Source organism: Schistocerca serialis, chromosome 2 (assembly GCF_023864345.2).
Source record: "Schistocerca serialis cubense isolate TAMUIC-IGC-003099 chromosome 2, iqSchSeri2.2, whole genome shotgun sequence".
Classification (NCBI taxonomy): domain Eukaryota; kingdom Metazoa; phylum Arthropoda; class Insecta; order Orthoptera; family Acrididae; genus Schistocerca; species Schistocerca serialis.
In genome coordinates this window covers 284,390,448-284,403,919 of record NC_064639.1, presented here as the reverse complement: position 1 = coordinate 284,403,919, position 13,472 = coordinate 284,390,448, and the positions used below count along the sequence as shown (strand labels likewise).

General features: G+C 44.8%; 1 protein-coding gene across 1 annotated transcript in view; it reads right to left on the bottom strand.

Annotated features, from left to right (window-relative positions):
• Window positions 1-13,200, bottom strand: part of LOC126457049 (division abnormally delayed protein-like) — a 632,657-nt gene extending 619,457 nt beyond the window's left edge. The window contains exon 1 of the mRNA XM_050093039.1: window positions 12,676-13,200. Within this exon, the coding sequence (XP_049948996.1) occupies window positions 12,676-12,718 (43 nt within the window). The 5' untranslated portion in view covers window positions 12,719-13,200. The remainder of the gene's footprint in view (window positions 1-12,675) is intronic.
• Between the last annotated feature and the right edge of the window lie 272 nt (window positions 13,201-13,472).

Here is a 13,472-nt window from a genome sequence, read left to right as displayed (position 1 = left end):
GTGTCCGTTGGTTAGAAATATTATGTCAAAAAGGTTTTGGGAGTGTATCGGACAGCATGACCTGAGCTGAGTGTTATGGATCGTAAGATTACGTCTCACCCCTTAGTTGTGCATGTATATAAGTCTCGAGCTCAAGCTCTGTTCATTCAGTCGTCTTTGAAAAATGAAGACAATGCTGAGACCCAACAGCGCGGCCGCTGGAGGCAGGCGTTGCAAAGCCCGCGCGGCTGAGGTACTTGGGGACTTGGATCATTTTTTTGACATGTCAGACTATGATCAGGAAATGCATCGTGAGTGTTGAGTTTGCTTGATATCAGGAGTGTTTATGTTTATTATTTATTTACCTACGTCGTTGCTGTTAATTATGATGAAGTTACATGTGAATTTTTGATGAGATATCGTTTCGTTATCTCCATAACTGATGTAAGTGCATTTGTGAGCGGGATATCATTTGAAGAGTGACGGTGAGCGGAGAGTGCAACATTAGAGGATGCTGAAATGATAAGCTTACATGCCACCACCACAAGGTAAGTATGTTTTTAGTGAGCAGTGTGTATATATACATTTGATATCGCAGTTGTTAAAGTGTGTATTTATTTATATGTGCAATTGGTGACGAAGTGGGTGTTACTGTTCATTTTTTAAATGTATCCACACAGTTGCAGGCCGGCCGGGGTGGCCGAGCGGTTCTAGGCGCTACGGTCTGGAACCGCGCCACCGCTTCGATAGCAGGTTCGAATCCTGCCTCGGGCATGGATGTGTGTGATGTCCTTAGGTTAGTTAGGTTTAAGTAGTTCTAAGTTCTAGGGGACTGATGACCTCAGCAGTTAAGTCCCATAGTTCTCAGAGCCATTTGAACCATTTTGAACACAGCTGCAGACGATTACGATGATGGACACCTCATCTAGAGATCATCTGATGAGAACCGTTATGATGATGGAAACATCACCACCATATCGTCCGATGAGGATGATGCAGCACGACACTGTGAGTATAGAGTGAAATATTCTGCCAGAGGTGTGTATTTTTAAGTGCTGTGTAAGCATTCACACCCTGGTTTGTTAAGCACGTCATTATGCGCACTGCTGCCGATTTGTAGATGTTTTCGTGCAATGTTATTATCTGAGTAACTAGTTGGCTCTAGGTTTGATCTAATCATTTCACATGTTGTTGCACATTCTAATGATGAAGACGATACATCAGTTTTAGATGCAAAAGTTGTATGATGATGATGATGATGATGTTTGGTTTGTGGGACGCTCACCTGCGGGGTTATCAACGCCCGAACAAATTCCCAACCTTTGCTCCGCCCAATCTCGCCACTTTCATGAATGATGAAATGATGAGGACAACACAAACACCCAGTCATCCTGAGGCAGGTGAAAATCTCCGGCCCGGGAACCCGTGCTTGGGGAGCGAGAAAGCGACCGCGAGACCACGAGCTGCGGACTGCAAAAGATGTAGTAAGATTTGGAATGTAACTGTAAACTATTTAACAATAAATCTATGTTATTTTTACATCTGTTGTACTTAGTTTCCGTATTCAATCTCTATAATGATATCACCACATTTACATCGAAGATTAACTTTTTTTCTATTGTATGATTAATGTTAGCGGCTCTTCATGTTTTACGTCGTTGTAGGGTTATGTTTTGTACACCATACATTGTGATAACATATTAACTGTTGCAATACTATACTACCATTATAGCTTACATGTTTAAGTAGCGTATGTGCGTTACAAAGTCTTTTAAAGTAAAGGTGAATGGGTGATGCTATTTAAATACGTGTTTGCTGTAAGGATGACGTCAGGTTGTGCATCTCTTGTAGGCTTTATGAGGTGTGAACGTTCATCTTCAGCCCTATACAACGTAGACACATATCTGCATAAAGTCATCAGTTTTTACAGAAGCCATGTATATCTGGATTGCACAAATCGGTGAGAGGCTTTCTCACTTCAGTTTTACTCTACAGAAGCGCGTACATCCGCATAAAGTGTTCATTTTTTACAATAGGCTGAGACTTGTGCATTGACATGTTCTCTCTACAAGAATGGACGCAATTACACTTCACTGAACTGATGAAACGTCACCTGGAGGAGGGGACGCGGGAGGTGAACTGCCATCTCCAGCAGTATGACGCAGATCGACATCTGCATAAAATGATTAATTTTTACACTAGCCACACACATCTGGACTGCGGGCAACGGTAAACAGTGGATGCCTCAAACGCTCAAGAATCTCACATAGATGCACTGTGTGGTAATGTTGATGGTGAAAGCGTGCCGAGACGGGACCGCAGAGCATTGAAGGCACTCAAGGTGGTAGCCTGCAGGTCGTAAAGACCGTGAAGCGAAATTGGACGTCGTACAGTTCTTAAGTGACAAATAATGTAGCGTGATGTGTCAAGGTACCAGTCCGTACAGGCAACAAGACACTGGCAAACACCAGTCTGCATTCTTAGTTCTGCGAAGTGGCGCTGGATGCTGCAGAACAGTCTCTCGCAGGAGAAAGCGGCGCCCCACGACATTCAAATGAAGGTGTTTGTCAACATTTTGATGATGGAGATGGTGTGATAGTGCGGTATGGCCTCTGGGGGTGGCGGCGTCATCCCAGCGTCGGGCGACACGTCGATCAACTGACGACAGCTACAGCTGCGGTTGCAGTGACGTTTGTTTAAATAAAGGTGGAACTGTTCCTATCCTGTTTCTCATATTCCCTCTACCTGATGGTGGTGGTGGTCTGTGCTGTGTCGTCGTCGATAGCTACAGTCATCTACCGTCAGTTGGCGGTGGAGTCTGTTCTAAAGGTAGTTGAGTTTTTTCGTCATGAAATATGTCGCGCAAAATGGTTAGAGACCGATACTCTCGTAAAAAGTACCATTCTTCTCTGTCTTATGTATTTACCGCGATTTTGCAATTTTGATTGTTACTTCATATAAACGTGATTAGCTCTCAAATTTTATTTCTACATGTCTGGTAAGTACAAGTTCTTGTAATTCATGGTTCTGTGGCGGATGACTATTTTCCTGCCGATGAAATAGCCGCTACCCATTCCACAAATTTTTTTGTAATGAATTTTACAAGCATAGTACCTGAACCTAACTTTATGGCCTCTGAACCACCTCACAAGTGTCCAACGCTAGGATGAGTACTGCACACCTCTTGATATTTCTATTTCCGTATGTGGCAGGTTTCGTGGTTCCCATCATTTTAAATTAAGTCGTGTGCTGCAGCCTTCAGGGCTGCTCCAACTATGGAAGTCAGTCACACGTGGGTTATAGGTTATTTTAGCGTGCTACAGCAGACTTCTCAAACGGAAGAATGAGGATTCCATGCCAAAACTGGAGCTTTGCCGTGAGCAATATATCTTACTGCTTGTTTTAACAGCGAGTCATCCATCCCGAACACTCGTTTTTTGTGATGAATTTTGCATGTAAAGCGTCTAATTACGTGCGGTGTTTGCATTTGAAATTTCCCTTCCATTTTACCTCAGGTCACACTATGGACACATTCGTGCAGACACACACATCTACATAAAGCGTTCGATTTTTTTTTTACAATAGGTAGACACATCTGTCTGCAACGGATACATTAAATAAGTAATGCATATCTCTTGATTTTCAATTTCTAAGCGGAACATACGTGCAGGTTTCACGTTTCCTGTCACTTTAACTTAGGTCATGCGGTGCGGCACCATCAAGACTGTTCCAGCTATGCAATGTCAGAACTATTACATTGCCTTCCTCTACAAAAAGTGGGTATAGCGGAATTCTCAAACGGTATGGCGGTCAAGAACTTCGCCATCACGAAAATGGGGTTAGCTCATTGCCGCCACGGTCCGTCGGCGTCCAGTTAAGTGTTAGCTCGGACACGGTCAGCTACCTCGGGCGACAACGTGTCCGTAGGGTACCTTCACAGATGTTTGCTTAAAGTGGAGAGATCTGAACTTAGAGACAGGAGAAGCAGTGATGATACACCTCTCACTGAATAATAGCTTTGCAAATTACCTCAAGTGGACCAGCAAAGACATTCCTTGTCTCTGATGGCATAGTGCCAGGATTTCAGAACTTAGATTCTGGTGTCAGAGAACCTGTCCCATTATGTCAAGACTGGGCCAGAATGCCAGAATCTTACATTGTCATAAATACCTCTGTAGGTCTGAGCTGGATAGTGACGTCATAGAGGTAGTGCCAATATTCCAAGTCTTGGATTCTGACATCATAAAGCAGTGTCATTACGCCCTGGTTGCGAAATTCGATCACCGTCTTGTATTCCAGGTCCACCACCTTGGATCTGATGTCATACTAGGACTGTGCCAGTACTACAAGCCTTGGATTTGACATCATAGAGCCAGATCCAGTTCTCCAAGTCAGCCAGCACGACAATGCACCATCTTGCATTTCCACCAATTCATACCTAGGACATCAGTCCTGCTTCCATAGGAACATCATTAGCACAGCTGAGCTATTTTTAATTTGCCACCGAAATCTGAATTTCACGCCATTTTATGCACCGAGTAATTGGCCTTTGTCAGACAGAGGAGGGGATGGTGGGTGAGGAAATCCTACTATGTCATCGATGACACACTTTGTGTGCCTGAATACTTCCTACATACCTACTCTTACCTTATCATCCCACTTAGTTTTCAATATTCTTCTGCAGCACCCAGTCTCAAACGCTTCCTTTTTCTTATGTTCTGATTTTATCACAGTCCATAATCCAGTACCATAAAATGCTGTGTTCTAAACATACTTTCTGAAAAATTTATTCCTCAAATAGAGGCCTATGTTTGTCACCGGTAGATTTCTCTTGGTCTTTAATAATCTCTTTGTCTCTGTTGGTCTGCTTTTTATGTCCTCCTTGCTTCGTTCGTCATGGGTTATTTTGCTTTGAGGTAGAAGAATGAACTTGTCTACATAGTGATCAGCAATTTTGATGATCAATTTTTTGCTGTTCTCGTTACTTTTGTTTTCTTCCGGTTTACTCTCAATCCATACTTTGTACTCATTAGACTGTTCATTCCACTCAATACATTCCGTAATTCTTCTCCACTTTCACTGAGGATAGCAATGTCATCCTTCCACCTTGAATTTTATTTCCATCACGGGTTCTTCGATGTGTACATTAAACAATAGCTGTGAAATACTGCATACCTGTCTTAAACCGTTTTTAATCCGAATACTTTCTTCTTGTTCTCTCTTGGTTCTTGTACATATAGCATATTACCCGTCTTTCCCTATAGCTTACTCCTATTTTTCTCAGGATTTTGAACATCTTACAGTATTTTACATTGTCGAACGCTTCTTCTAGGTTGACAAACCCTTTGAGCGTTTCTTGATTTTTCTTGTCTTGCCTCCACTATCAAGCGCAATGTCACGACTGCTCATCACCAAAGGACCTTTAACAGATGAAACAGAGAAATGCCCGAAGAGCAACACGTTTAGTAGGCGCGACAGTCTGGCGGAGATGTTCATCACGGTGGCAGACATTACAAGAGAGGCGCTTTGCAATCACGGAGAGCACTACTGTTAAAATTGCCAGAGCGCACGTTCCAGGAAGTCCACATATGTCTCGCGAACGAACAGCGGCGAGAAAATCAGAGAAAGTAGAGCGCACGTGGAATCTTGCTAGCCATAATTCTTCCCACGCACCATACTCGAATGTAACAAGGTATGGGCGAAATGGAAATTGTACTGTAAGCATCCTCAACCACACACCGTAAGGTATTTTGTAGAGCACAGATGTGGATGTAGATGAAGTGGAAGAAACTTTTAACTATTGTGTACTACCGTACTATTGTATCTGTGTAACAATTTTCTTGGCGAAACAGCAAGCATTCGCTACGTTGCTAGAAGATTACTGAATGGAGACGGTGTCTGCCTGAAGGTTGCTGGTTGCTCAGCGGTGCCAACCGTTCGTGGCTGGCTCATCGCACTTCAAAACTCGCCGCCGCAGTCCATCAGGATGTGAGCTCAGTGTCGCGGCATCCGCAGCATCTTATCTGCAGACACTCAGCATCCTGATGCGTCAAATCGCCTGTATCTTTCTTCAGCAAACAGATGTGTCAGCTTCCACTACTGTTCTGTGAATGTGTTGTTTACAACTCGAAATCCTCTGTCTGGGCACAGCTACCGAATGTTAGCGTCTGCCGATACTGCTAAACTTGTCCCTTCTGGTGGGTAAGTTTTTGCTTGTGAGAATCATAACGACAGGCAACTGGAAGTGAATACTGTCAAAGCGAAGATATACCAGGACCTCCTTTGTCCGGCCCTCATTAACTCAGATTTCAATTTTAGGGTTCCGTACCTCAATCGATAAAAATGGGACCCTTTAGGATTGCTTTGTTGTTGTCTATCTGTCTGTCCGACTGTTAAAACCCTTTGTCTCACAAACGGGTAGATGTATCAAGTTGAAATTTACGTCACAAACTAAGGCCTATGATCCCTTGGCGGTATAAGAAACGGTAGCTTCTAAGTCAATGCAATCAAAAGATATCTTTTGACACTCGCAAACTCACTCATCAAAACCTATAGGGTACTTCCCGTTGAACTCGACACATGAAATTTGGTAAGAAGCAAGGTTTCACAGCATACGTACACGAAGAAATCCGAAAATTATTTTTTGTCGTTTCTCATCCGCCTGTCTGTCTGTCCCTCTATTAAGAGCTCTTTTTTCTCGAGAACGGGTATGCGTATCAAGTTCAAATTTATGTCACGGTCCCTTGGCGGTGTAAAACATACGAGCCATTTACGTCACATATATCGATACTCGCCAACTCACTCATTAAAACCTTTACGTATGTCCCGCTCACGTAAAATCATGAAATTTGGTAAGAAGCTCAGTGCAAGTAGGGGAAAAAGTAAGGGAAAAATTGTTAATTATTTCACATAAAAATATACACTCCTGGAAATTGAAATAAGAACACCGTGAATTCATTGTCCCAGGAAGGGGAAACTTTATTGACACATTCCTGGGGTCAGATACATCACATGATCACACTGACAGAACCACAGGCACATAGGCACATAGACACAGGCAACAGAGCATGCACAATGTCGGCACTAGTACAGTGTATATCCACCTTTCGCAGCAATGCAAGCTGCTATTCTCCCATGGAGACGATCGTAGAGATGCCGGATGTAGTCCTGTGGAACGGCTTGCCATGCCATTTCCACCTGGCGCCTCAGTTGGACCAGCGTTCGTGCTGGACGTGCAGACCGCGTGAGACGACGCTTCATCCAGTCCCAAACATGCTCAATGGGGGACAGATCCGGAGATCTTGCTGGCCAGGGTAGTTGACTTACACCTTCTAAAGCACGTTGGGTGGCACGGGATACATGCGGACGTGCATTGTCCTGTTGGAACAGCAAGTTCCCTTGCCGGTCTAGGAATGGTAGAACGATGGGTTCGATGACGGTTTGGATGTACCGTGCACTATTCAGTGTCCCCTCGACGATCACCAGTGGTGTACGGCCAGTGTAGGAGATCGCTCCCCACACCATGATGCCGGGTGTTGGCCCTGTGTGCCTCGGTCGTATGCAGTCCTGATTGTGGCGCTCATCTGCACGGCGCCAAACACGCATACGACCATCATTGGCACCAAGGCAGAAGCGACTCTCATCGCTGAAGACAACACGTCTCCATTCGTCCCTCCATTCACGCCTGTCGCGACACCACTGGAGGCGGGCTGCACGATGTTGGGGCGTGAGAGGAAGACGGCCTAACGGTGTGCGGGACCGAAGCCCAGCTTCATGGAGACGGTTGCGAATGGTCCTCGCCGATACCCCAGGAGCAACAGTGTCCCTAATTTGCTGGGAAGTGGCGGTGCGGTCCCCTACGGCACTGCGTAGGATCCTACGGTCTTGGCGTGCATCCGTGCGTCGCTGCGGTCCGGTCCCAGGTCGACGGGCACGTGCACCTTCCGCCGACCACTGGCGACAACATCGATGTACTGTGGTGACCTCACGCCCCACGTGTTGAGCAGTTCGGCGGTACGTCCACCCGGCCTCCCGCATGCCCACTATACGCCCTCGCTCAAAGTCCGTCAACTGCACATACGGTTCACGTCCACGCTGTCGCGGCATGCTACCAGTGTTAAAGACTGCGATGGAGCTCCGTATGCCACGGCAAACTGGCTGACACCGACGGCGGCGGTGCACAAATGCTGCGCAGCTAGCGCCATTCGACGGCCAACACCGCGGTTCCTGGTGTGTCCGCTGTGCCGTGCGTGTGATCATTGCTTGTACAGCCCTCTCGCAGTGTCCAGAGCAAGTATGGTGGGTCTGACACACCGGTGTCAATGTGTTCTTTTTTCCATTTCCAGGAGTGTATTTTTGCCTTTAGAACTTACATTTTATTCATCTTCCGTCAAAAACATAATAGCAAATTATTACTGCATGCAAACATAAAATATAAGTTGTAGTCACGTTTTAGAATGTAAATAAATATAAGTCATTAGGTCTTGTCTGTTCATATGTATAAACTTAAGACCCCACTAGCTTCTTTTGGTATTTCCTGGCTAGTCTCAGGAACTACTGTAGAGATTTTCATATAGTGTTGGAGTTCCGGGGACCGGTATGTTGCCAGTATCGATAGTGATAGCAGGCAAAAATTGTCGAGCTTTTCGATTACCAGGACTGAGGAACTATCAGTATATATAATCAAGTCTGTATGCAACCCTCAGAGGGCGAGTCCTACTTGCTCTTCGCCATTTTTTTTCTTTCCTTTTCCTTTTTTTTAATGCGAAAATGTGTGGTATACGGTTGGTACGGAACGGTATACGTTCAGTTGTTCTGTTCGCACCGCAGGTTGCCTGTTCCATGCTCCCAGTTTTCTATATACACTGGCGAGAAAAAATCGCAACACCAAAAAAATTAAAGTAGAGTGAAGAAATTTCGGGAATACATTTGTCTAGGTAATATTCTGAAGTGATTAATATTGCAAGATCACAGTTTAATGTAAGCGCAACATAAGGCATTGCAAACGTGAAATGCTTGTACATTAATGAGTGGTATAACCGCCAGAATGATGAACGCACGCATGTAAATATGTATGCTTTGTGTAATGCAGGTGTTGGATGTCAGTTTGTGGGATGGAATTCTATGCCTGTTGCACTTTGTCAATACAGGGACGGTTAACGCTGTCCCATGCGTGCTCGACTGACGGCAGATATGCTGATCGAGCAAGCCAAGGCTCAATGTCAACACTATGTGTGCATGTTGCGTTACATCAACGGCATGTGGACGAGCGTTATCCTGTTGGAAAACATTCCTGGAATGCTGCTCATGAATGGCAGCACAGCAGGTTGAATCACCAGATTGACGTACAAAATTGCGGTCAGGGTGCGTGGGATAGCACCGACCGGTGTGGCCGAGCGGTTCTACGCGCTACAGTCTGGAACCGCGCGACCGCTACGGTCGCAGGTTCGAATCCTGCCTCGGGCATGGATGTGTGTGATGTCCTGAGGTTAGTTAGGTTTAAGTAGTTCTAAGTTCTAGGGGACTGATGACCTCAGAAGTTAAGTCCCATTGTGCTCAGAGCCATTTTTTTGTCTTATAGTCACATAGGGCCAGTTAGTCACGCAAGAGAGCAAGGAAACGGGGCTAACTCCGCGTCATATTCAGCGTAAAGTTTATTTTGTCAACAGTGCTGTGGCTGTCAATGGAAAAGCAGTTTCTGGCGACAGCATACTTGGATAAAATTTTCTCCATTTTCTTGTCCTGACGTGCTTCACTGCGAACTTAAAGTTTTCGACGCCGTTCTCACTTAACCATCGCCACAAGAAAACTGAAAAAATTTAATCTAAAGGTGTCACTGTCGATAGTGGCTGGCAGTGCCTGATTGAAAGTGTGCACCTAACTTTGTTCCAGCCGTCCATGAGCGGCTCTTAAGGGCATGCTAGAAATGTTTTCCTTACAATTAATCTCTGCGAAACATGAGGAAGATACAATAATTTAGCTCTATTTAAGTGGGAAACTTACTTTTCATGGTTATCCAAAACGAATATACCGTAGGACCATTCGACACTCGGGTGTCTCGGTTTGAGATGTACTAAGAAGTGTAAGGTGTACCGAAGGACCATGCAATACGCGGGTGTCTCGGTTTGAGATAACTGTAACAAGTGTAAGGTGTTATTACACCCTGAACGGCAAAACTAATTTCTTCAACTTTTTCTTTTCCCTCTATGAAAATTGACACGATCCTGGGTGTATGTTTTTTCAGATGAAAAATAAACACAAGAACTTCATTTATCACTAACTTTAATCTTATACTTACGGAATTTGCTCGCCATAACAGGCTCTTATATTAAAAAAAAAAAATTGTCACAGCTGCTACGTCCGCTTCTTTGTAATGCTACAGTAACTGCGAGCTATCTTCGATCGTGTGGACCCTTCTTGTAGATACTGCTCAGAGAAAACGAAGAGACACTGAATGAATGATAAAAGTTTCCTATCGGTAAATATATCGAAAATAGCTTACAGGATTTTCGATTTCGCACGTAAGCACACAAAAAAAAGGGAGAAAAAATTAAAACTGGAGATATGTAAAATAGAAAAGTCCCTTTCACGAACAGTTGCAACTCTGCCTTGTAGTTCCTTTATCATTGCATGTTGTAGGTTAGTCTTTCACCTTCCACGTACATTAACGTAAATATCTGCGCATTGGATGCTAAATGTTGCGAAACACGCTTGTTTTATGTAGCCTTGCCCCGCAAAAGACTGCTGATTTCGTTTGTTGCTTACAGGCGGCAAAAGCATTTAAAACTAATTTCACTTAGCAGTTACATTAAAATTACTATGCGGCCTAAAAAATGACTGAGAATAGTGAGAAGATTTTTACGAGCTTGAAAATAATGTGTCGGTGAAGACGAGTATAAAATATTTGAAACCGGGCGACTGGTCTAGAATAGCAATTTATCTCTACTGTTTAAGGCACCATGATCAAGCAAACAAGTTCGCTAAAAGAGGTGAAAAGGTTTACGCGAGGTGCAAGCATTGAAGTTCGTGCCATTACATCAAAAAGATCGTATGCCATAAAATATTCTACCTGCTTTTAATTTTCAAACTCATAGAAGTAGGTCATGGCAGCCAGAAAAACTTGTAGTTTTTATGGTGTTGTTGTACAATTCCAATGACATTTTACAGCATCATTCAAAATTGCCGGTGTCGTGTTGCCAAACAGTTAACGAACGTTCGTGCCCTGTGCAGGCAGTAACTGAATAGCGCGTTTGAAGCACGGCCCGTCGAAGCATTTTCCGTTAACCGAGGCGACGGTGGTCTTTCATCCATATCGGTCAAACGAGCGAGACCAAAGTTCCGCTAATCAACGCCGAAGGCCGGCGGGCTGGGCGAGGTCAAGAAATAGCCGAGGTTAGCAGTTCAGTTCAGAGTTAGCAGATGGCCGCTTGCTTAACTCGTGCGGTCGCCGGTATGCTCTGAGAGCGGCATTCGCACAGCCGCTGCGTGCGTTGCATCGACAGCTGCTGCTGTATGAATGAGCAGGTGTGCCTGCTACAGAAGACACGCCGTCTGCTGCTTAATGCACGGGGACACCTGCAAGAGATTGCAAAGGAAACCGTAGTGTAGAACGATTTACGGTGAACATTAGGCGCGAAAGGCTGATGAAATTCATATGTCCTTTGCAATTTTCTCAGCAAAACAGCAGATTCTGTTTACCTCCTGGTAACATCGCAGTGACATAAACCACAAAAATGCTAAATACAGCACTAAATCTGACATCTCACCTTGAAGGGCGCTTAAAACCTTGTTTCACTCTGTTAAAGGCAATTTTTGCCAGATTACAAAACTTTGGTAAAATCAGATACAACTCGTGCGCAACTGGACAAAAAAATAAGGCTACAAATGGCATTTCCTACAGAGCGAACAACCGTACAAAGCTTGTAGCGCATTTCTTGACAACCTGTCAAAATGTGTGCAAAGCTGTCGTCGTCTACAAAAAACGAAAAATAACAAGCGTTGGCCAATTTCGCAGCAGCTGTATGTAAATTACACCAGAGCGAAAGAAAACGCATTTTGCATGTTGCACATTCAGTGTTTTTTTTTTTTTTGGTGCACCCAGACACGTTTCGCCTGATCCACTGAAGATGCCTAGTAACTATGGTTGTACGCAATTGGCTGCACGAGAAAAATAAAAAAAAAAAAACTTAAGGAGCAGCATGCAAAGGGCATTTTCCTTTGAACTACTGTAATTTATACGAAAAATCTTCGACAGACGCTGCTAAAACTTTAGCCAGCTATGTCTCTTGACTGCGTAGTTTCGCTATGACTGTGAGTTTACAAAAATATTTCAACAGTATAAATATTAATAAAGCTGACACACTTCGTTTTCCAGACAACGTGAAGCGTCCATCATATACGTACTTCAAAACGCCGGTAACGGTGGCTTTTAGGCGAAATGGAAGACATAATGGTCCATACACAGACGTTAGAATTCTTTCATAATCTCTGACAGAAAAAGATGTAATTAAAAATATATGAACTAAGTGGGATATACAAATCCGGTACTTGAACAATCCTCCACCTTTAGTTCATTGTTGGGATGCTAACGGCTTTGCGAACTACAGCTGGTCAGGAATGAGACGCATTTCGCTAATTTGTCCGTTACTGTCAGCGCTTGTTGCGAAAAAGGCAAAAGAATGCAGTGCAGAAACTTACCATTTATGGGCTTGTCCGGTATGTCAACCGATATATTCTTCATTTCGAAGAGCGGTTTCACAGCCGCGCAAGACGTCACCACATTTTCGGGCGTTTGTCCAGTACCCGCGAGTGCGTTCCCAAACACGACATAGGTACACATGCACAGAAATGACAACACTGTCACGGAACACAACTCTCTTTTCGCCATTTTCTCCGGCCGGTGTCTACCGAAATAAAAACTCGGGAAGAAACACTACACGACAATGCCGGCGGGAGAAAACGGAGCATTCACTGGAGACGACCGGTAGCTGGAATGCGCATTCACAGCTACGCGCGAAGGCTGGAACTAAATACGAATCTGGCGGTATTCACACGTGCGCGGACATGCGCTTTATTCCGCGCCACACGCTCCGTTCAGCTCGCAGCGCGCACTAGCACACTGCCACACAGTAAGTTACTAGCTGATGCCGGCACGGACGCTGGCAAACTACTCAGCTGATGCGACCTACCGCATGCTTGCACGTCTCCCAAGCACGCTCTCTGCCCGCCTACCCACCCCCACTACGCCGATACACACATTCATGGGACGCTGGCCGCGTCGCGAGCGACATCTACCGACCAACATTGGCATCTGCTGCGCGGCATTCGAGCCGCGCGCTGCTGCGGCCACCTGGCGGCACGAATTTCAACTACTTGCGGCACGAGTTCCATCATTTGCATCAAAATAGAATTCGGTTACTTCCGAGCCGCGAGTGGAATGCGACGCCGTGGAGAATAAAGGAAGGCTATAACGTTTCTGAATGTCATCCGATCAC